Genomic DNA, 23,529 nt, shown 5'->3' on the forward strand with positions numbered 1-23,529 from the left:
TCTGAGAAAGTGTACTCAACTCATTCCTGGATTGAAGACCTTGCCTTGTGAAGAAACACTAATCAGCATGTGCCCATACTCCTTGGCGTCCAGTTGAATGAGAAATGATGTGTAAGATATTGAGGGTTCAGTATACAGTGGATTCCAGGAGGGTGTTTTGTCATGGGGGAGTCTAAACTAGGGGGATGCGGTTTAAGATTTAGAGATTTCTTTTCAGAAAGAGATGAGGAGGACTTCTTCTCTAAGAGCTTCATTCGAGAATGGAATTTTCTGCTCCAAAAAGTAGTGAGGACTGTGTCTTTAAATTTATCTAGGGCTGAGTTAGAGGGATATTTGATAAACAGGGAGTCAGGGGTTCTGGGGGGCACACAGGAAAGTGGAGCTGGGGCCTCAGCCAGATCAGCTGTGATCTTGCTGCATGGCGGAACAAACACAAAGGGCCCAATGGCCCCCTCTTACTCTAAAGTCCTTTTATTCCTAATGGAACAATCATGGATTAAGCACTTGATACACCTTAATATGGCAATTATCACTAAGATGTGATACACAGATACAAAAGGAAAATTTCAGTTCTATTGCATTGTGCCAAAAGGTAACGAATCACTCATACCTATCCAATAGGATAACAATCCAAAAGGAACTAGGTGTATCACAAAGTTATAGAATTATTAGTTTGCAGAAGGAAGCCATTCAGCCCACTATGCCTGTACTAGCTCTAATACCCAGTCCAATCTTCTGCCTTTTCCCCATCTCCCTACACAAAATTTCTATCCAAATAACTATCCAATGGCTTTACGAATCAGGACCAATTTGCATATCTATATGGTGCATTCTGATTTAAGAAGGTTAGAGCTCAAACACACGTTAATTATGGGGAATTTTCCACTTTGTGCTTCAGATCGCAGAAACCTTTCCTAATTTAGAAAATAGTCTACTTCTCTATTCTTCCTATTAAAATGCATAACCTCATACTTTTCCACATTGCATTCCATCTGCCACTTCTTTGCCCCCTCTCCTAACCTGTCTAAGTCCTTGTGCACCCTCCGTGCTTCCTCAACACGACCTGTCCATCTGTCTTTGTACCATCTGCAAACTTAGCAACAATGCCCTCAGTTTCTTGTTCCAGACTGTTAATGTATAAAAGAAATAGTCATGATCCAAACATAGACCCCTGAAGAACTCCACTCATCACTGGGTGCCAGCCTGAGAAACACCTCCTTATCCCCAGTCCCTGCCTTCTACCAGTCAGCCGATCCTCTGTCGATGACAGTACCTTACCCCTAATGCCATGGGCTCTACCTTACTTAACAGCCTCCCGTATAACATCGTGTCACATATATTATATCCACTAGCTCTCCTTTGTCTAATTTGCTCATTGGGTAAATAAGATTGGAACTAATTGACAGCAGTCCCACACAGTTGGACAGAGGTTATAGAGAAGGGTGGTGTGGTCAACTGAGTTAAAGTCTATTTGCAGGCCCTGAAGCTGGAAGAAGGATATTTACATCTGTCACTGTCACACAGGGATGTTATTTAGGGCTTTGATGGAAGCTTTCTCTACTGTGAAGTAGTAAACTGATAGGAGAGATTCGAACATGGGCATGGAGCCTGGAAACACTGCGTTAAAAGACTTTGGAGAGGTAAGAAAACTTGTGGAGTCAATGGTAGTCCTCAAGGAAAGAGAGGTGGTGAAGGCAGATTTAAAGGAAAAAGCAACAATGTACCTGAGAACAGAGAATTTCCAACAATATTAGCTCACATCAGAGCCAGGAAGGAAATTTGCGCTGTCGGAAAGTTGGTAGGAATATGATGAAGAAGGAATGTGGCCTCAAAGGAGCACAACAGAAATAGGAGAAAATTTAATGAAGGTTCCATGTTTGGGTCTAGAGCAGAAAGTCAGCCTTAGAGAAGGTTTGGCTAAGTGAGCTAGGGAAAGTAAGGCTCAAAGCAGGGCGAGTTAATTAGATTGAATATGGGCCAAGCACAGAAAAATGGGACAAGTTCTTTTCTGAAAACCTGGTTAGCATACAGTGCTGTACAGCTCTATGACTCTATGAGTTGGGCCTAAGGACCTGTTTCCATACTGTATGACTCTATGACTCCAGATCAAGTGACAAACAAATCCATCAGCTCCATATATTTGTTGGAGCGCTTGGGCGAATACAGTTTCAAAAAGCCAGTTTGCTGAGCTAACCAAGAACCCAGGGCTAATACTACATTTCAGCATGATGGCAAAATAGTGAAAAGATCTGGCAGAAAAGAATAGATCCATTCAGATTTTAACGAAGAATTAATCACCATAAACGTGCATGTGAAGTTGTATTGCAAAGTTTTAAATTTAAAGTTCTAACAACATCTTGCTTTTCTCATAACTTTGATTGTGATTTTCGATGCTCAAATACAGAATTGGCAAAGTACCCATTATACAATAATAACTTCCACTCATTAGGAATCTCTTGTGAAAAGCAGAAAGCAATATAATGAATCTGAAATGTCACAGAGCATGAGATTTTATGAGTGATTTGATTTTATATCTAATAATTTATATTAGAGTAATGAGTAATTAATTAATATCAGAGCAAACTACTTCAGTGCTGTAGATCCTACCACGCTCTTTATGGTTATTTGCTTACTTTCAAGAATTCAGTAGCATTGAAATATATGGGCTAATTTACACCAGAACCCAGGGATTGCCACATTACATGATATCTGGATACTTTTGATATCATTCTTTGTATTGAATATGGTGGCACAAGTCTTTGGCTCAAGGAATTTGCGTAGAGTTCAATTTTTCATAATGCTCCAGAAGGGATAATGGCCCCAGTGCTTAGAAATTAGCTTTAATTCTGTGAAACAACATCAGAAGCCTACTTTTATACCTGTTCATTTGCTGAGGAGTGTTGGGGTCGGTGAGAGAAGAGGTTAGTGAGATGGAAGAGGAAGACAAATTACTCCCATTCTGCTTCTGCTGTCCTCCATAATGTCCTTACATCAGGCACCTCTTCCACCTGAGGGTACCTATTAGAGAATCTCTCTCCAGGGAGATTGTGTTGATGTGGTAATATCACTGGATTGATAATCCAGGCTCCTACACTGGGTTTCTGGGTTCAAATGGAAGCTTTGCATTCATTTAATAAATGTGGAATGTAGTACTTATTTGAGCAATGGCTAAGATATTATTGGTGGCACATTCTGGATCACTAATGTCCTTCAGGGAATGAGATCTGCCATCTTTGCCTGGACTGGCCCTCATGTGACTCCAGACCCCCAGCAATGTGGCTGTCCATTAATTTCCCTCTGAATTGGCTGAGGAGATCTCTGAAGTAATTACGGATGTTGAATTTGAAAGTGCTGCCTCCATTCAATGCAAGAATAAAGGAATGTGTGAAATGATTTAAATAAACACAGAAATGCACTGTGGGAAATATTGGCCAAGTGATATTATCGCTGGACTATTAATCCAGAGACCCAGGTAATGCTCTGGGGACACAGGTTCGAATCCTGTCATGGTAGACTGTGGAATTTGAACCCGGTAGAAATCTGGAATTAAGAGTCTAATGATGACCATGAATCCATTGTTGGGGAAAGTCCCATCTGGTTCATTAATGTCCTTTAGGGAGGGAAACTACCATCCTTACCTCTCTTCTGGGAAATTAGAACATAGAACAGAACAGGCCCTTCAGCCCATGATGTTGTGCTGACCTGTTATCCCACTAAGATCAATAACTTAGAGATGGGAAATAAATGCTGACAAGTCAGCAATGCCCTCATCCTGTGAATGAATTAAAAAAAAGCATCTGTGCAGAGACAGCGTGAATGCTCCCAGTCTAGTGTGACTCTTCTTCAGATCCTTAGTAAAATGGCTGATCTGTTCAATGGATTGCTATGGGGTAACCAACTTACTTTCTAACCGAGTGCAATGTGACAACGTTCCTGTCCAGTCCATTGGCCTGGCATTGGATCAGATTTTAAGGGATTTCACTTGGCCAGCTGCTCTGTAGCAGCTTGGTTTCTGCTATCGCACTTTCCTATGTGATTGCATTCTGCTGTCAGGCCCTTTCCCATTACAGTCGAAGTCCATGGAGCAGAGCAAAGCCCTGCTCGGGTGATATGATGTAATCAGAGTGTGACATCACTGGACATTGTCAGGCCCATGATGTTATGGCTCCCAGAAGAGGAAGCACTAAAAAGACAAATATTCATTCCTTTATCCCTCAGCATTTTGCAGCTTACACTCCGAATGTTTGTTAATACGCTGGGATTATCACTGAACATGCTCTTTATTAATCTGTTATCCGTAGCACTGTCCCATACATCCTCTTGATGAAGGCTACAGATTGCCCCTCTATTTATAGGACCAAGTGCATTTCCTGCTATGTTTGAACACACCTTCACTTTCACAAAACACCCTTCTTCCTTCACTCTCACATTGCAAACCATTCCCCTCACCCTGTACTATATAAGAAAGAATATTGACAGTATTTGAAGGTGAACTCAACTTTTGATCATTTTGTTCATAAGACCATTCCAGATAGGAACAGAGGTAGGCCACATTTTGTACATCCTGCTGGTCAATTTTCTACCTATTGCAGACGTTCACTCAATGATTTGCTGCTTGTTCACCAAACTGGAGGACATGCTTGAAAGAGATTCAGGAATTGGTAGACCGATTCGGTTTGTGGCATATCTGCCACACTGCAAACACTGCGTTGTAATACACAGAGCAGTGCAATTCCCCACAGCATAATGTAAAGCAAAACCATATTCTTTAGAAACTGCCTTACTTCCCTCACTGTCGATTACTGAAAATTTATGCAACACGTGGGATTAATACAGACCGAATATTGACAGCAATATATTGTGGCTTTGCCTTTTCCTATGAATATGTGATGGGCTGCATCAATGAGTCACTGAATTTACCCAAACACTGGGCAAGGCTGAACAACTGGCTTCCCTGCTCGACTATGAAGGAGAGATTCTACATCTGAGTCAGGGACACAGGAAGAACTCAATCGCTAAACTGCAGACAGTGTGAGCAACTGTGGCTGCAAAGATCTCTCATCCCTGCATTCAACAACAACTTGCATTGATACAGCACCTTTGAAATACTAAAACACCAACAGCCTGATGAAATTGACTGTCAAGGGTCTCTGCAGCAGCAAGGAAGTTTGGAGAGGAGAGAGAAAGATAAAGATCCAAAAATGGCAATATCAGAGAATTTCAGGAAACATTTTTCTTCACCCAGAGGGCTATGGGGGTCCGGAAAGTCCAGCCTGGGAGGGAGGTTGAGGCTGGAAACGTCACAGCCTATGAAAAGCACTCAGATGAGCACCTGAAATACCACGACATTCAAGACAACGAGCCTTATGTGGGTAAGTGGGACTGGTGTAAATCCAGAACAGTCACTGGACACAAAACGTTAACTCTCCTCTCTCTCCACACATGCTGCCAGATCTGCTGAGGTTCTCCAACAATTTCTGGCTTAGTTTCAGATATCCAGCATTTGCAGTTCTTCGTTTTACCCTATTGTAGATTTACTGTAGATCTTTGGCTGTACAAACTTGATGGGCCGAAAGGCTTTTCTGTATGGTATGATTCTATGAACAAAGGCAAACAAAGCATCCATCTACAATATATGACAAATACCTTGCAGTAGAGCTCTCTAAAACTATTTAATTGACAAGTCAAATCTAGAAAGCTTATGGGAAAAAAATGACTGGTGATGTTCAACCGTTGATGAAATCCAAAAAATGGGCAGGATGTAGACTGGGGGTTTAGTGGTTACTCATATAAAGCTATCCTTCGGTCTTCTCAATTCAAATGTACACCAGAACCTAGGATGTTACAGTCAATAACTCAACTATCTAAGAAAGGTATAATTTGTTGGCAAGTCACATGAACTTGATGACAGTGTGGCCGTTCCGTGGGACCCCAACAGCAGAGACACACCAAGTATGTATGGATTAAACCTGTCACTGAACTTCCTGAGATGCTGCTTGGCCTGCTGTGTTCATCCAGCTCCACACTTTGTTATCACTGTACCCAGTGTGCTGGGAGCGACTCGCCTGGGGAGAGCAGCTCAGTCTTTACTCGCAACAAGTGGAACCCTGATGGTCTACCCAGACTGAGAGAGTGCAGTGTAAAACCTGGTGTGTCTTGACTTTGAAACAGGGGCAGAGAGCTACATTGGCACTGTCACATGTACTGTACCTGAGAGGTGGGAGGGGTGGGGGTAGAACATGAACCCTGGAATAATAGGCCACAAAGCCCAGCTAAGGGGCAGGAGAACTTAGCATCAACCTCAGCTAGGTTTCCTCATCCGCCTGTTCAGGGGTGTTACCACAAATCTTGGGGAGCACGCTGGACGCAAATCCAGTTCTCCTGGCTCAGAAGTAGGGGCACTGCCAGCCTACCACAACTTATATTGTATACTATATATTGCAGGGATGCTACATTGAACCTATAGAAACACAGACCCCACCCCAACACGAGGCAGTTTTGTGCACAGTTAGTGACAGAGGGGAGCTGGTAGAGAGGGTTTCCTGAGAATGATTCCAGGGATGAGGACCTTTCCTTACTCCACTCACCGGACCAGTCTGAGGCTGTTTTCTTTCCTTGAAGTGAAATTTAAGAGGAGGCTTATGAGAGTTATAAAGAGCTGCGGATGCCATAAATCAGGAACAAAAACGAAGTTGCTGGAAAAGCTCAGCAGGCCTGGCAGCATCTGTGAGGAAAAAAACAGGGTTACCGTTTTGGGTCTGCTGACCAGTTCTGAGGAAGGGACAGAGGAGACAAGGGGAGGACTTTTCCCATCTGGGCAAGGTTTGCAAATGAGGAGACACAGATCGAAGATGATTAGAGCAAAAAGCGGCAGAATGATAGGCTTCACGGCACGGAAAGAAGCCATTCAGCCCATCATGTCTGTTCCAGTCAACCAAGATGTGACTACACTGATCCTATATTCCAGTTCTTGGCCCATAGATCAGAGGTGACGGGAACACAAGTGAATATGTAAATATTGCTTACATGTTCCAGAGAATTGCTGACTTAAAGTCTCAAGGCTCACCAGGAAAATAAAAGGAAAGCAGCCATTGGTTAGGATCAATGTGGGAAGGTAGTATACAAGAGAGAATTGGATCATTATCCTAAAATGCAAAATGGGCAAAGCTAAGAGGAGAAGGTGGGAATGTGGATCTAGGTGAATTGCTCTTTCAGTGGGCTAGAGCAGACAGAACTGGTTGAATGGCCTCCTTCTGTGCAATAACAATACGCTGGTCTCCAAACCATGAGTGGCACCGTCTCTTGTACTGTAGCTGGGAGGTGAGAGGGTCAATCACAAACCCTGCAATACGTAACAAGACCCGGCTAAGGGGCAGAAAGACCTTATCAAGTTTCCGAATCCATCCATTCACAGATGCTGCCGTGCACTCAGGAGCAGGCAGGGCGAGGCAGCACGCCAGGTTTTCCTGGCTCAGAGGTAGGGATACTACCAGCCTGTAAGCTCTCAAGTACTGGGCTCTTTCCTGATAGGCATCATCATATGATCATTGTCCAGGTCTCTCGGTTTCTAATGTACAGTCTTAGAGCACTCCTCACCTCCCTACCCTCAGGGAGATTCTATTTGGCTCCAGGTGTGTTTCGAGCCGGCTGTTTCCCAAGACAGAGAGGGCTATCGCTGTCTGAAATTCAGCAAACTACGAGACTGGGGCAGAAAGGCATCCTGCTACCTGGAAGGGAGGCAGAATTTGGGAAGCAGTTACTTACAGAGCAGCTGAGATTCAGCAAACTTTCCTACAGGACATGGAGCTTTCAAAGAGGAGATCGAAGGAGAGCAGTGCACTGAATGGTCTCAATGAGCTAGAACCTGCTTCAATGGAAACAAAGCTCCATGCCAATGTAATAATGACCCACCCTCACCTTCCACCACCCCAGAGAAACCTGCCTTCCCAGTGAGGTTCAGGCAACTGTGTGCCAGTGACGCAGAGAGTGAGAGAGCACCCCGAGTCAGTCCAACCCTTTCCTCACCCTCCCACCCACTCCTTTCAGATGTGATTTGCCACTTTTCAGATTTGGTTTCTTTTACCAAGTGTGTGTCTCTGTCATTTCAGCACCAGTGGCCACTCAGCCCACTGAGTCAACCCTGCCATTCACAGCTAACCTGATCATTCTCATCTCCACTTTCCTGCCTTTTCCCCATAACTCTCCATTCACTTTCTGATTAAAACCCTCTCTAACTTGACCCTGAATGGCCAGCTTCTACAGCCCTCTGAGGGAAAGAGTTAGGGCTCAATGAGAGACCAGTACAGGTTTTTTGAGGGTTACCTATCTGCAGCACTCCCTGCCCCGACCAGAGCCAGGATGTGCCCCTCTCCAATCAATGTGAGCCCACATCAGCCAGAGTCCAATGTCAACTGAGCCTTGGGCACGAGACAGAGGGAGGCCCCCTCCCACACACATGCACACACACACACACACACACACACACACACACACACACACACACACACACACACACACACACACACACAAAGACAGATACAAAGACACAGACACACTCCCACACAAACATACACACAAAGACGCACACAAACACTCACACAAACTCACACACTCATACAGGCACACACGCACCGACACACAAACTCACTCACACTCGTACAGGCACACATGCACTGAGACACACAAACTCACTCACACTCGTACAGGCACACACGCACAGACACACAAACTCACTCACACTCGTACAGGCACACATGCACTGAGACACACAAACTCACTCACAATCGTACAGGCACACACACACAGACACACAAACTCACTCACACTCGTACAGGCACACATGCACAGACACACACAAACTCACTCACAATCGTACAGGCACACACGCACAGACACACAAACTCACTCACACTCGTACAGGCACACACGCACAGACACACACAAACTCACTCACACTCGTACAGGCACACACGCACAGACACACACAAACTCACTCACGCTCGTACAGGCACACACGCACAGACACACAAACTCACTCACACTCGTACAGGCACACACGCACAGACACACACAAACTCACTCACGCTCGTTCAGGCACACACGCACAGACACACACAAACTCACTCACACTCGTACAGGCACACACAAACTCACTCACGCTCGTACAGGCACACACGCACAGACACACAAACTCACTCACACTCGTACAGGTACACACGCACAGACACACACAAACTCACTCACACTCGTACAGGCACACACGCACAGACACACACAAACTCACTCACAATCGTACAGGCACACACGCACAGACACACACAAACTCACTCACACTCATACAGGCACACACGCACAGACACACAAACTCACTCACACTCGTACAGGCACACACGCACAGACACACACAAACTCACTCACAATCGTACAGGCACACACGCACAGACACACACAAACTCAATCACACTCGTACAGGCACACACGCACAGACACACACAAACTCACTCACACTCGTACAGGCACACACGCACAGACACACAAACTCACTCACACTCGTACAGGCACACACGCACAGACACACACAAACTCACTCACAATCGTACAGGCACACACGCACAGACACACAGACACGGATGCAATCCCCTCTCTGTCAAACCCAAAACCTGCCCCTCACGCTGCAGTGAATCAGAAACACAAGCTAATGGTCAGCAGTTCGATTTGGCACTTACCTGGCAGTGTGGTCTTGCCAATCCAGGGGGACAGCTGCAGTTGTACGATGCCAGTCTTTGCAATAAACTTCCACATGTGCCATTGTTGAGGCAGGGCAGGCTGGCGCATGGGTCCAGAGGAGCAGCATTAGAGAGCCACACCAGGGACACGGTGCCCAGGAATACCAGCAGGGGTGGCATCTCAGCCTCTAGGGTGGGAGGGGTGGGGGTAGGGCTGGTGAGGGGGGTGAGGCTGGCAGGGCAGAGTTACTGTGGGTCTGAAACCCCGGAGGTTTGGCGGGGGGAGGTGGTGGTCGGGGAGTGGGATATAGCCCCCAGCCACACACACACAGGGCAACTCCTCCTGGTCACCGAGCGATCGCCACTGCGGACCGGGGCACAGGATCCCGAATGACGACAGACTGGATCCTTGTGGGATCGAGCTGCTTTCGGCTACCCGCACGGATTCCGGCGCTGAATGATCGAGCTGCAACTCCCTACATCAGCACAGCGCTCTCCCAGAGAGAGAGGGAGGGATGGAGGGAGTGTGTGATAGAGGGAGGGAAGGTGAGAGAGGGAGGGGGTGTGAGAGAGAGGGGGAGGGACAGATAGAGTGAGCGAGGGAGTATGCGTGATGTATATAGAGAGAGAAAGAAATTAGACAGAAGGGAAGAGGTGTTCCCAGACAGAGAGTGAGACAGAGAGCAGGTGGGGACAGAGAGATCTAGGCACAGATTTAATACAGACAGGGAGCAGGGAGCTGTGTATAGAGACAGGGAGCTGGGAGCTGTGTATAAACAGGGAGCTGTGTGTGGAGACTGGGAGCTGGGAGCTGTGTGTGGAGACAGGGAGCTGGGAGCTGTGTGTGGAGACCGGGAGCTGGGAGCTGTGTGTGGAGAGGGAGCTGGGAGCTGTGTGTGGAGACAGGGAGCTGTGTGTGGAGACAGGGAGCTGTGTGTGGAGACAGGGGGCTGGGAGCTGTGTGTGGAGATGGGGAGCTGGGAGCTGTGTGTGGAGACAGGGAGCTGGGAGCTGTGTGTGGAGACAGGGTGCTGGGAGCTGTGTGTGGAGACAGGGAGCTGGGAGCTGTGCGTGGAGACAGGGAGCTGTGTGTAGAGACGGAGCTGGGAGCAGTGTGTGGAGACAGGAAGCTGGGAGCTGTGTGTGGAGACAGGGAGCTGTGTGTGGAGACAGGGTGCTGGGAGCTGTGTGTGGAGATGGGGAGCTGTGAGCTGTGTGTGGAGACAGGGAGCTGGGAGCTGTGTGTGGAGACAGGGTGCTGGGAGCTGTGTGTGGAGATGGGGAGCTGTGAGCTGTGTGTGGAGACAGGGAGCAGAGAGCAGTGTGTGGAGACAGGGAGCTGTGTGTAGACACAGGGAGCTGTGTGTGGAGACGGAGCTGGGAGCTGTGTGTGGAGACGGAGCTGGGAGCTGTGTGTGGAGACAGGGAGCTGTGTAGAGAGACAGGGTGCTGGGAGCTGTGTGTGGAGACAGGGAGCAGTGTGTGGAGACAGGGAGCTGTGAGTGGAGACAGGGAGCTGGGAGCTGTGTGTGGAGACAGGGAGCTGTGTATAGAGACAGGGTGCTGGGAGCTGTGTGTGGAGACAGGGAGCAGTGTGTGGAGACAGGGAGCTGGGAGCTATGTGTGGAGACAGGGAGCTGTGTATAGAGACAGGGTGCTGGGAGCTGTGTGTGGAGACAGGGAGCTGTGTATAGAGACAGGGTGCTGGGAGTTGTGTGTGGAGACAGGGAGCAGTGTGTGGAGACAGGGAGCTGTGAGTGGAGACAGGGAGCTGGGGACTGTGTATAGAGACAGGTTGCTGGGAGCTGTGTGTGGAGACAGGGAGCTGTGAGCTGTGTGTGAAGACAGGGAGCTGTGTATAGAGACAGGGTGCTGGGAGCTGTGTGTGGAGACAGGGAGCTGTGTATAGAGACAGGGTGCTGTGAGCTGTGTGTGGAGACAGGGAGTTGTGTATAGAGACAGGGTGCCGGGTGCTGTGTTTGGAGACAGCGAGCTGTGTATGGAGACAGGTAGCTGGAGCTATGTGTAGAGACAGGGAGCTGTGAACTGTGCGTGGAGACGGAGCTGGGAGCAGTGTGTGGAGATAAGGTGCTGTGAGCTGTGTGTGGAGATAGGGAGCTGTCAGCTTTCTGTGGAGAGGGAGCAGGGAGCAGTGTGTGGAGACAGAGAGCAAGGGAGCTATGAGCTGTGTGTGCAGTCTGGGAGCTGTGAGCTGTGTGTAGAGACTGGGAGCCAGGAGCTTTGTGTGGAGACAGGGAGCTGGGAACTCTGTGTAGAGACAGGGAGCAGGGAGCTGTGTTTGGAAACAGGGAGCTGGGAGCTGTGTGTGGAGACAGGGAGCAGGGAGCTGTGTTTGGAAACAGGGAGCTGGGAGCTGTGTGTGGAGACAGGGAGCTGGGAGCTGTGTGTGGAGACAGGGAGCTGGGAGCTGTGCGTGGAGACAGGGAGCTGTGTGTGGAGACAGGGAGCTGGGAGCTGTGTGTGGAGACAGGGAGCTGGGAGCTGTGTAGAGCGAGGGAGCTGGGAGCAATGTGTAGAGATAAGGAGCTGGGAGCTGTGTTTGGAGACAGGGAGCTGGGAGCTGTGTGTGGAGACAGGGAGCTGGGAGCTGTGTGTGGAGACAGGGAGCTGGGAGCTGTGCGTGGAGACAGGGAGCTGTGTGTGGAGACAGGGAGCTGGGAGCTGTGTGTGGAGACAGGGAGCTGGGAGCTGTGTGTGGAGACAGGGAGCTGTGAGCTGTGTGTGAAGACAGGGAGCTGTGTATAGAGACAGGGTGCTGGGAGCTGTGTGTGGAGACAGGGAGCTGTGTATAGAGACAGGGTGCTGGGAGCTGTGTGTGGAGACAGGGAGTTGTGTATAGAGACAGGGAGCCGGGTGCTGTGTTTGGAGACAGCGAGCTGTGTATGGAGACAGGTAGCTGGAGCTATGTGTAGAGACAGGGAGCTGTGAACTGTGCGTGGAGACGGAGCTGGGAGCAGTGTGTGGAGATAGGGTGCTGTGAGCTGTGTGTGGAGATAGGGAGCTGTCAGCTTTCTGTGGAGAGGGAGCAGGGAGCAGTGTGTGGAGACAGGGAGCAAGGGATCTATGAGCTGTGTGTGCAGTCTGGGAGCTGTGAGCTGTGTGTAGAGACTGGGAGCCAGGAGCTTTGTGTGGAGACAGGGAGCTGGAGCTATGTGTGGAGACAGGGAGCTGGGAACTCTGTGTAGAGACAGGGAGCAGGGAGCTGTGTTTGGAAACAGGGAGCTGGGAGCTGTGTGTGGAGACAGGGAGCTGGGAACTCTGTGTAGAGACAGGGAGCAGGGAGCTGTGTTTGGAAACAGGGAGCTGGGAGCTGTGTGTGGAGACAGGGAGCTGGGAGCTGTGCGTGGAGACAGGGAGCTGTGTGTGGAGACAGGGAGCTGGGAGCTGTGTGTGGAGACAGGGAGCTGGGAGCTGTGTAGAGCGAGGGAGCTGGGAGCAATGTGTAGAGATAAGGAGCTGGGAGCTGTGTTTGGAGACAGGGAGCTGGGAGCTGTGTGTGGAGACAGGGAGCTGGGAGCTGTGTGTGGAGACAGGGAGCTGGGAGCTGTGCGTGGAGACAGGGAGCTGTGTGTGGAGACAGGGAGCTGGGAGCTGTGTGTGGAGACAGGGAGCTGGGAGCTGTGTGTGGAGACAGGGAGCTGTGTGTGGAGACAGGGAGCTGGGAGCTGTGCGTGGAGACAGGGAGCTGTGTGTGGAGATAGGGAGCTGGGAGCTGTGCGTGGAGACAGGGAGCTGTGTGTGGAGACAGGGAGCTGGGAGCTGTGCGTGGAGACAGGGAGCTGTGTGTGGAGACAGGGAGCTGGGAGCTGTGTGTCGAGATAGGGAGCTGTGTGTGGAGACAGGGAGCTGGGAGCTGTGTTTGGAGACATGGAGCAGGGAGCTGTGTGTGGAGACAGGGAGCTGGGAGTTGTTTGTGGAGGCAGGGATCTGGGAACTGTGTGTGGAGACGGAGCTGGGTGCTGAATGTGGAGACGGATCTGGGAGTTGTGTGTGGAGTCAGGGTGCTCTGTGTGGAGATAGGGAGCTGGGAGCTGTGTGTGCAGACAGGGAGCAGGGATTTGTGTGTGGAGACAGGGAGCAGGGGTAGTTAGTCTGATCCCAGTCACTATGTAACTGTGCTGACTGTTTAGCTGACACTGCCCCAGCTCCTCTTAATATTAGGTCTTGGTGCTGGGAACAAGGGTTGAGGAGCAGGAAAGTGATCGCAAAACCAAGACCAACAAGCCATTAAACTTTTCAAACCACCCCCACCCCTGTCCCCACACCTTCTCCCAGGGGTCCCTGTACTTTCAATCCAATCACTGTCCCTCTCCCCTCTCCATGGCCCACTATGAAATCATTAGAAGTCATTTCAGTTCAGAGCTATGCCATTTTAGAAAGGGTCCTGCTCTACCTCCGTCTCCTTTCCTACCTCCTCCCCTCTCATGTTGGGTGGGGGCAGTGTCCTACATCAAGAAATTCTTTCCATGAAATGTGACTGTCTCCATCATAGAATCATGAATCCCTACTGTATGGGAACAGGCCCTTCAGCACACCAAGTCCATACTGACCCTCGGAGAATCTCACTCGGACCCACCCCCCTATAACCTACCTAACCCACACATTCCTGAACACTACAGGCAATTTCTTCACGGCCAATCCACCTAACCTGCACACCTTTGCACTGTGGGAGGAAGCCCACACAGACACGGGGAGAATGTACAAACTCGACACAGTCACCAGAGGGTGGATTCAAACCCGGGTCCCTGGCACTGTGAGGCTGCAGTGCTAACCACTGTGCCTAGGTGCTGCCCCAAATGTCAAATGTCTACTTCATGAGTTTGTTGTTATTTGGGTTTGGTTTTTGGTGACACTGAGGAGTCTGCAGTTTTCACTCTACATACCACCCCACCCACCCCTCTCCCTCCAGCTCCTCTGCAATCCCCTTTCCCTAGTGGGGAGCATGGGTAGGGGGGAGTTGTAGTGAGAAAGGGATCATTGGTATGCTAGGCCATGCTTAGCCTTTTATTGTACAAACTGCAGGTTAATGCTGAATCTTTGTATGTTACATTTCAAGGCAAAACTCCAGCTTCAGTGGCTCTCTTCATCTGATCAGCAAATAGTTAGGATGTGGAACAAAAACAGAAGTTGCTGGAAAAGCTCAGCAGGTCAGGCAGCATCTGTGACCCTTCCTCAGAACTCTGAGTTTTTCTTCACAGATGCTGCCAGACCTGCTGAGTTTTTGTAGCAACTTCTGTTTTTGTTCCTGATTTACAGCATTCGCAGTTCTTTCAGTTTTTAGTTAGGATGTGGAATGCACTGCCTGGAACTGTGTGGGAAGCTGGATCAATTGATGCATTCAAGAGGGTATAGAATGGCTACTTGAACAGTAAAGGTGTGCAGGGATATGGGGACAAGGCAGGAGATTAGCACTAAAGAATAGATCTAGTACAGGAGTGATGGGCCAAACAGCCTCCTTCTGCACCATAATAATTCTGTAGTATCTTAAAGTGCCATGCTTTAGAGTCGAGCCACTTCCCTTTCCTGAACTCCACTGGCTTTTACAACAAACCAGAAATAATTAGTTGTGTATCTCAGTTACTGCCATTGTTGGGATTTGAATGGAAAACCACAGAGCATTAGTCTGGTGTTGCATGGAATTCTAGTCCAGTGTGACAATATTGTGGCTTTAAGAGGTGTATTTTCTCCCTTTTTTATGAAGATTTGTTGAGACAGAGATCTCGAGCGACCTGCTTGAAGCTTTTAAAGTAAACAGCCATACAGAACTGGGGTTTTTAGCTTTAACTTTCAGCTGTTGCTGGGGTCTTGAAGCTGGATGTGGAAGCTCTTATTCCTCTCTCTGTTACAGCTAAAAGCTGGGGGTCTCTTCCTGCTGCTAGAATTGCATATGAGACAATCTGTTTTACTGAATTTACCTTTGCCAAGGGTGTGTTTATGGGATGTTACTATGTTGGAACAGTTACTGTTTAGTAGTTAAATAACTCAACCATAAGTTTTCCAATAAAGTTAAAGGTATACCAATTCCTTCTTTTGGTTTGTATTTTAATTATGGCGAATGAATAAAGCGTGTTTTGCCTCAAGCCTTGTAGGTTGACCAATTGAATTGCATCTGGAATACAACACCTGGCAATTGCCTTTAAAACAAAGAAAGTGAGGGTCTAGGCAATCTCCTTGACATGATTTGGTTGGGGGGGGGGGGTGTGGTTTGGTCTGGTCCATAACAAAGTGGAGGCTCTTGTTGGCATCAAAATCTCTAATTCCAGGTGAGCTCAAAGGCAATAAGTGGTGTTGTGTTCTGTTTTTATTTTGAGTATTGTTTTCAATTGGTTTAAACAGGGTGTGCCTCATGTACTAACGGCTCTTTCAGTCACCAAGCATTTCCTAGGGGTGGGAGAGGTCACCTTGGGAGTTTTACAGAAAGTGAGCAAGGCAAAATGTTTGGAATTAGCATCAAGCTGGAGTCAGAGTTGTGTGTGTTTGTGAGGAAAGGGAAGATGATTGCCACAACAGCCCAGCATTTCCAATAGCCAGGAATGCCATTACAGTCTTTGGAAATGGCTACAATTAAGTGGCAAATGGAACAGCTTGAATTAGAAGCAATGGCCAGGGTAAAAGAGAAGGAAAGAACAAAGAAATGAAACCTTTGAAGAGCAGGTGTGCATGCTGGAATGGATAGAGATAGAGGAAGCTGATGTGCTGAAAATTTTGTCAAACATTAAGATTGACAAGTCGCCAGGCCCGGATCAGATTTGTCCTCGGCTGCTTTGGGAAGCGAGAAATGCAATTGCTTCGCCACTTGCGAAGATCTTTGCATCCTCGCTCTCCACTGGAGTCGTACCTGAGGACTGGAGAGAGGCAAATGTAATTCCTCTCTTCAAGAAAGGAAATAGGGAAATCCCCGGCAATTATAGACCGGTAAGTCTCACGTCTGTCGTCTGCAAGGTGTTAGAAAGGATTCTGAGGGATAAGATTTATGACCATCTGGAAGAGCATGGCTTGATCAAATACAGTCAACACGGCTTTGTGAGGGGTAGGTCATGCCTTACAAACCTTATCGAGTTTTTTGAGGATGTGACTAGAAAGGTTGATGAGGGTCGAGCTGTGGATGTGGTGTATATGGACTTCAGTAAGGCATTTGATAAGGTTCCCCATGGAAGGCTCATTCAGAAGGTCAGGAGGAATGGGATACAGGGGAACTTAGCTGCTTGGATACAGAATTGGCTGGCCAACAGAAGACAGCGAGTGGTAGTAGAAGGAAAATATTCTGCCTGGAAGTCAGTGGTGAGTGGGGTTCCACAGGGCTCTGTCCTTGGGCCTCTACTGTTTGTAATTTTTATTAATGACTTGGACGAGGGAATTGAAGGATGGGTCAGCAAGTTTGCAGACGACACAAAGGTCGGAGGTGTCGTTGACAGTGTAGAGGGCTGTTGTAGGCTGCAGCGGGACATTGACAGGATGCAGAGATGGGCTGAGAGGTGGCAGATGGAGTTCAACCTGGATAAATGCGAGGTGATGCATTTTGGAAAGTCGAATTTGAAAGCTGAGTACAGGATTAAGGATAGGATTCTTGGCAGCGTGGAGGAACAGAGGGATCTTGGTGTGCAGATACATAGATCCCTTAAAATGGCCACCCAAGTGGACAGGGTTGTTAAGAAAGCATATGGTGTTTTGGCTTTCATTAACAGGGGGATTGAGTTTAAGAGTCGTGAGATCTTGTTGCAGCTCTCTAAAACTTTGGTTAGACCGCACTTGGAATACTGCGTCCAGTTCTGGGCGCCCTATTATAGGAAAGATGTGGATGCTTTGGAGAGGGTTCAGAGGAGGTTTACCAGGATGCTGCCTGGACTGGAGGGCTTATCTTATGAAGAGAGGTTGACTGAGCTCGGTCTCTTTTCATTGGAGAAAAGGAGGAGGAGAGGTGACCTAATTGAGGTATACAAGATAATGAGAGGCATGGATAGAGTTGATAGCCAGAGACTATTTCCCAGGGCAGAAATGGCTAGCACGAGGGGTCATAGTTTTAAGCTGGTTGGTGGAAAGTATAGAGGGGATGTCAGAGGCAGGTTCTTTACGCAGAGAGTTGTGAGAGCATGGAATGCGTTGCCTGCAGCAGTTGTGGAAGCAAGGTCATTGGGGTCATTTAAGAGACTGCTGGACATGCATATGGTCACAGAAATTTGAGGGTGCATACATGAGGATCAATGGTCGGCACAACATTGTGGGCTGAAGGGCCTGTTCTGTGCTGTACTGTTCTATGTTCTATGTTCTATGTTCTAACAGCCCTGGCAGAACAAAAAGGAAGTGAAACGGAAATGAAACAGTTTGCGCAATGATTGAAAGCAGAGGGAAAAGGAAAGGAAATCATAGCCCAAGCAGAAGAAAAGGAGAAAGAGAGTTTTTGACCTTCAGAGGTTGGAACTGAAAACTCAAAGTTGACTTAAAATGGTGGAGGTAGATGTGAAAGTTAAGAGTAGCAATGAGGACAGAGATATAGAGCAATCCCATCATAGCCAAAGACCTGGTGGGGATCTGCTTAAATATGGCCAATTGTTGACTAAGTTCGATGAGAAGGATGTAGATGCCTCTTCCATTTCACTAGCGAAAGTGGCGAAACAAATGAAATGGCCGGCAACCATGTGGATAATATTTGATCCAAACAAAGTTGGCAGTGGAGCTGGTGAGGTATTTGCGTCACTATCAGAGATGTCTGGGGAGTGCATGGGGGTGAAAAAGCCATCCTAAGTGCATGGGTCAGAATCAGAAACCTAGAGACAATGTTTCAGGAAACTAAGGAGGGGCCACAGTCAAACCTACATTGAGTTTGAAAGGATCAAACAAAATAATCCTGATGGGTGGATGAGGGCGTTGAAAATAGATCATACATATGACGTTCTTAGAGAGATGTTTATTTTGAAGGAGTTCAAAAATTCACTTCCTGAAGTAGTGATAACTCATGGAAGAGCAGAGAGTTAAAGCTACAAGGTTAATAGCTGAAAAGACTGAAGATTATGAGTTGGTTCATAAATCAAAGGTTGGTTTCTGATGTTATTTTCAATCTGTGAAGGATGGAAATTGGGGAAAGACAAATCCTCAGGTGGTAAAGGAAAACAAAATAATAAAGATAATCTAACACAGGGTTAAACAGGAAACCCTGAGGGGAACAAAAGTGAAAAAGCTCAGGTGTTTTCACTGTGATGAAGTAGGCAACATGAAGTCGCAGGGTTGGTGGTTTAGAAAAAGCAATGAGAAGATGGGTGTGGGAAAATAGGATAAGCCGGTGAGTTTTGTTGAAGTGGTAAAGGAAAGCACAGAGGAAGTTAAAAGGCTGCATCAGAACGTACAAGGGGTTGGGTGAGGAGAAAGTGCCGGATCTCTTTAGAGAATTTACGTGTGAGGGAAAGGTTTACTCTTGTATGGCAGGAAGAGCAGGTAAAGAAATTAAGTTTTTAAGAGATATGGGAGCAAGTCAATCTTTGATGGTGAGAGATGAGGAGATATGTAATTCAGAAAGAGTGTTGCCAGATTGAAATGGTTATGTGTGGGATTCTTGCTGAGAAGGGCAGTGTTCCATTATCTAAACTGAGGTTGGAGTGCCCAATGGACAGAGCGGTGGGAGTACTAGAGAAACTCTCAGCTCCAGGAATACAGTTTATCCTCAGCAATGACACAGCAGGATCACAGGCCAGAGTGATGCCTACTGTAGTTGAAAAGCAAGTGGAAAATCAAGCAACTGAGGTGTTACAGGAAGTATATCCTGGGATTTTTCATGGTTGTATGGTAACAAGGTCACAAAGTGACAGGTTGAAGCAGCAGGAGAAATCCAAGAATAAAGATAAGAAAGTTGATGTTTAATTATCAGAGACCATGTTTGGTCAAATGATTTAGAAAAAAACAAAAACAGGTGGAGGACAGGGTGGTTATTTTTAATTCCAAGAAATTAACTCACCTAGAACGGAAAGATGAAAATTTTGAAAAAGCGGTTGTATCAAAAAGCATATGCAGAGGAAGAACCTGAGTGTATTCCCAAATCTTACTACCTTAACAATGACATCTTAATGAGGAAATGGGGACCATCACACATTCAGGCAGTTGAGAAATGGGCAACAGTTCACCAAGTTGTGTTACTGGTGAGTTAGAGAAAGGAGGTGTTGTGGGGAGCACTTCGAATTGTCAGTAGGAGGCCATTTGGGAAAAAGGATAGCTCCAGTCAAAATACAAAAACATTTTCATTGGCCTGGGCTGCATAAAGACATTGTTGAACTTTATTGGACATGTCATATGTGTCAGGTAGTTGGAAAACCTCAGGGAGTGATAAGCCTAACACCTTTAATATTCATTTACACATTTGAGGAACCTTTTACAAGCACCTTAATTGATTGCATAGGAGCCCCACCTAAAACAGAAAGTGATCTTAGCGGATGTGTAGACCAAATTATCAGACGCTATTCCATTTCAAAGTATCACAGCTAAACGGACAACAGAAGAGTTAGTTACTTAATATTTCTACCAAACATGGGCCACCCACTGAAATACAATCAGATTAAGGATCACATTTTACATCAAAGTTTTCTTTATTTATTTGTGGGACGTGTGTGTCGCTGGCTGGGTCAGCATTTCTTGCCCATCCCTAGTTGCCCCATGAGAAGGTGGTGGTGAGCTAATTTCTTGAACCGCTGCAGCCCTCCTGCTGTGGGTTGACCCACAATGCTATTAGGGAGGGAGTTCCAAGACTTTCACTCAGCGACAGTGAAGGAATGGCGATATATGTCCAAGTCAGGATGGTGAGTGGCTTGGAGGGGAATTTGAAGGTGGTGGTGTTCCTCTGTATCTGCTGCCCTTGTCCTTCTAGATGGAAGTGGTCGTGAGTTTGGAAGGTGCTGTCTGAGGATCTTTGGTGAATTTCTGCAGCACATCTTGCAGACAGTAGCAGCAGAGTGTACCGAGCATCAATGGTGGAAGGAGTGGATGATTGGAAGTTGTTCAAGGAAGTTATGGATAGCTTAGAATTAAAACAATTTAAATCCATATGTTCCATCCAGAATCACACGGAGCATTAGAATGATGGTATCAAACTTTAAAGAACATGTCGCGAGCTGATAGTCAAGACTATTCAGCGGATTGGGATAAAAGAATTCCATTTGTACTTTTTTTTAGATTTAGCGATACACCTAATGAATCTACCAAACTCAGTCCATTTGAATTAGTTTTTGGGCATGAGGCGAGAAGAACCACTGAAATTAATTCAGGAGAAATTGGTGAGCCAGAGCTCAGAGACCACATATTTGGACCATGTGTCAAACTTTAGGGAAAGATTAAATAGCCTGATGTGTTAGTTTGACATCAGTTAAAAGTAGCACAGCATGTGATGAGACACGAAGCAGACAAGAAATCAAAAAATTATAATTTTGCTACCAGTGATAAAGTGTTAGTGTTACTCCCAGTGATAGGTGAACCTTTAAAAGCAAGGTTTAGTGGACCTTATCAAATTGAAAGGAGATTGAGTGAGATGAATTATTTGATAAGAACTCCAGACAGAAAGAAGTCTCACAGAGTGTGCCATGTGAGTGTGCTCAAATGGTATTTTGACATCGAAGAAAAGCAAACGGAGGTTTTGTTACTGGTTACAATACAGATCAAAGAACCAAGTTTAGGGGATTCTGAATTGGACGTTCTTCAGATTAGATTGGACAATGAGGATATTCTCAAAACTTGGGATAAATTATTTAGGTACCTTGCAGAGGAAAATCTAAACGACATGACAGGGTTATTACTAATGCTTGGGGAGATATGTGGGGCTAAGCTGGAAAGTACTAATGTAATTACACATGATGTAGATATAGGAAATGCTGCTCCAATTAAGCAACATCCTTATAGACCTAACCGTGTAAAATTGGCACACATTCAAAGAAAGATTGAATGTATGCTTAAAGACAACGTAATCAAAGTGTTTTACAATGACAGCAGCTCACCCATAATGATGGTGTTAAAACTAGAAGGTACCCAACAATAGTTTGTGGGTTGTCACAAACTCAAAGCAGTTACAAAATCTAATTCATACCCTATTCCATGTTGAGAAGACTGTATTGAGAAGGTGGTACCAAAACCATACATTTCTAAGGTAGACTTATTTGGAGGAAACTGGGAAGTACTGTTCTCTGAAGGAGTGAAGGACATTTCACCTTTCGCGACACAGATAGAACTGTGCCAGTTTAAAGTCATGCCATTTTGTATGAAAAATGCACCAGCCACATACCAAAGGCTAACCAATAAAGTCTTTGTGAGAATACCCAGGTTTGTGACCTGGTGGTCTTCAGTTACACACAGAAAGAACATTTGCAGCATCTGTTGGAATTATTCAATTGACTTTGGGAGGCAGGTTTGGTGAGAAACCTGGCTGAGTGAATTTGCCAAAGCCCAAGTTACATTTTTGGGCCATGTTATCAGACACGGAGAGATCGCCCCATGGGATGTGAAAATAAAAATTATTGGGAAGATTCCCATACCATCGACAAAGAGAACAGTGCTATGATTCCTGGTGCTGAGTGGGTCTTATGCCAATTTTAGTGGTGTGGTTGATCTACAGACTGGCTTATTGAAGAAGTGAAGAAAATTTTATTGGATGACGGACTGTCAGAGCACATTTGACAGCCTGAAAGCTGTGTTAACCACTGCCCCATCTAATTACACAAAGCTGTTCAAAGTGGTTATCAGTGTGAATGATATGGGTGTCGGTGCTACAAGCAGATGACGAGACGATAGAAAGACCTATCAGGTACTTCTCCAGAAAATTGAATATTAATCAGCAGAGATATCCCACAATTTTGAGAAGGAAACTTGAGCTTGGTGTTGGCATTGTAACATTTCAACATTTATATTGCCAGTACTGTGTCTGAGATAATTGTATAGATTGATCATGACCCCTTAAAGTTTTTGGAAAAACTCTGGAAAAAAAATCTGGACTGTTTAGATGGAGTTTATTACGGCAGCCGTTCATAGTGATCATAACTCCCTGACCTTTACTATTGTCATGAGGAGGGATAGGAGCAGACAGCATGGGAAAGTACTTAGTTGGGGGAGGAAGAGTTACAATGCTGTTAGGTAAGAGCTATGGAGCACCAATTGGGATCAGATGTTCTCAGGGAAATGCACAATGTGAAGGTTGTTTAGTGAGCAGTTGCTACAGGTACTGCATAGGTTTAACCCAAACGGGCAAGGAAGGGATGGTAAAGTGAAGGAACCTTGGATGACAAGACATGTGGAACACCTAGTCAAAAGGAAGGAGGAAGCTTACTTCAGGTTGAAGAGGCAAGGATCGGACAGGGCTCTAGAGGTCTACAAGGTAATCAGGAAGGAACTGAAGAATGGACTTAGGAGAACTAAAAGTGGGTTTGAGAAAACCTTGACAGGTAGGATCAAGGAAAACCCTAAGGCTTTCTATACTTATGTGAGGAACAAGAGGATGGCCAGAGTAAGGGTAGGGCCAATCAGGGATAGTGGAAGGAACTTGTGTGCAGAGTCAGAGGAGGTAGGAGAGATCCTTAATGAACACATTGCTTCAGAATTCACCAGGAAGAGGGACTTTATCGTTTGTGAGGACAGCATGAAACAGGCTGATATGTTCAAACAGGTTGATGTTACGAAGGAGAATGTGCTCAAAATTTTGAAAAACATGAGGATAGATTAGTCGCCTGGGCCAGATGGGATATTCCCAAGGTTTCTATGGGAAGCGAAGGAAGAGATTGCTGCCCCTTTGGCAATGACCTTTGTGTCTTTGCTGTCCACT

General features: G+C 46.6%; 1 protein-coding gene across 3 annotated transcripts in view; it reads right to left on the bottom strand.

The window, feature by feature from the left end:
* The window catches only part of dner (delta/notch-like EGF repeat containing), a 282,574-nt gene extending 271,921 nt beyond the window's left edge, over positions 1 to 10,653 (bottom strand). The window contains exon 1 of one of the 3 annotated variants that reach the window (XM_059651234.1): positions 9,726 to 10,653. In XM_059651234.1, coding sequence (XP_059507217.1) covers positions 9,726 to 9,905 — 180 coding nt within the window. In that variant the 5' untranslated portion in view covers positions 9,906 to 10,653. The remainder of the gene's footprint in view (positions 1 to 9,725) is intronic. The other 2 variants (XM_059651233.1, XM_059651235.1) reach the window with 2 other exon arrangements.
* Between the last annotated feature and the right edge of the window lie 12,876 nt (positions 10,654 to 23,529).

This window comes from Stegostoma tigrinum, chromosome 14, assembly GCF_030684315.1.
Source record: "Stegostoma tigrinum isolate sSteTig4 chromosome 14, sSteTig4.hap1, whole genome shotgun sequence".
In the NCBI taxonomy this organism is placed as follows: domain Eukaryota; kingdom Metazoa; phylum Chordata; class Chondrichthyes; order Orectolobiformes; family Stegostomatidae; genus Stegostoma; species Stegostoma tigrinum.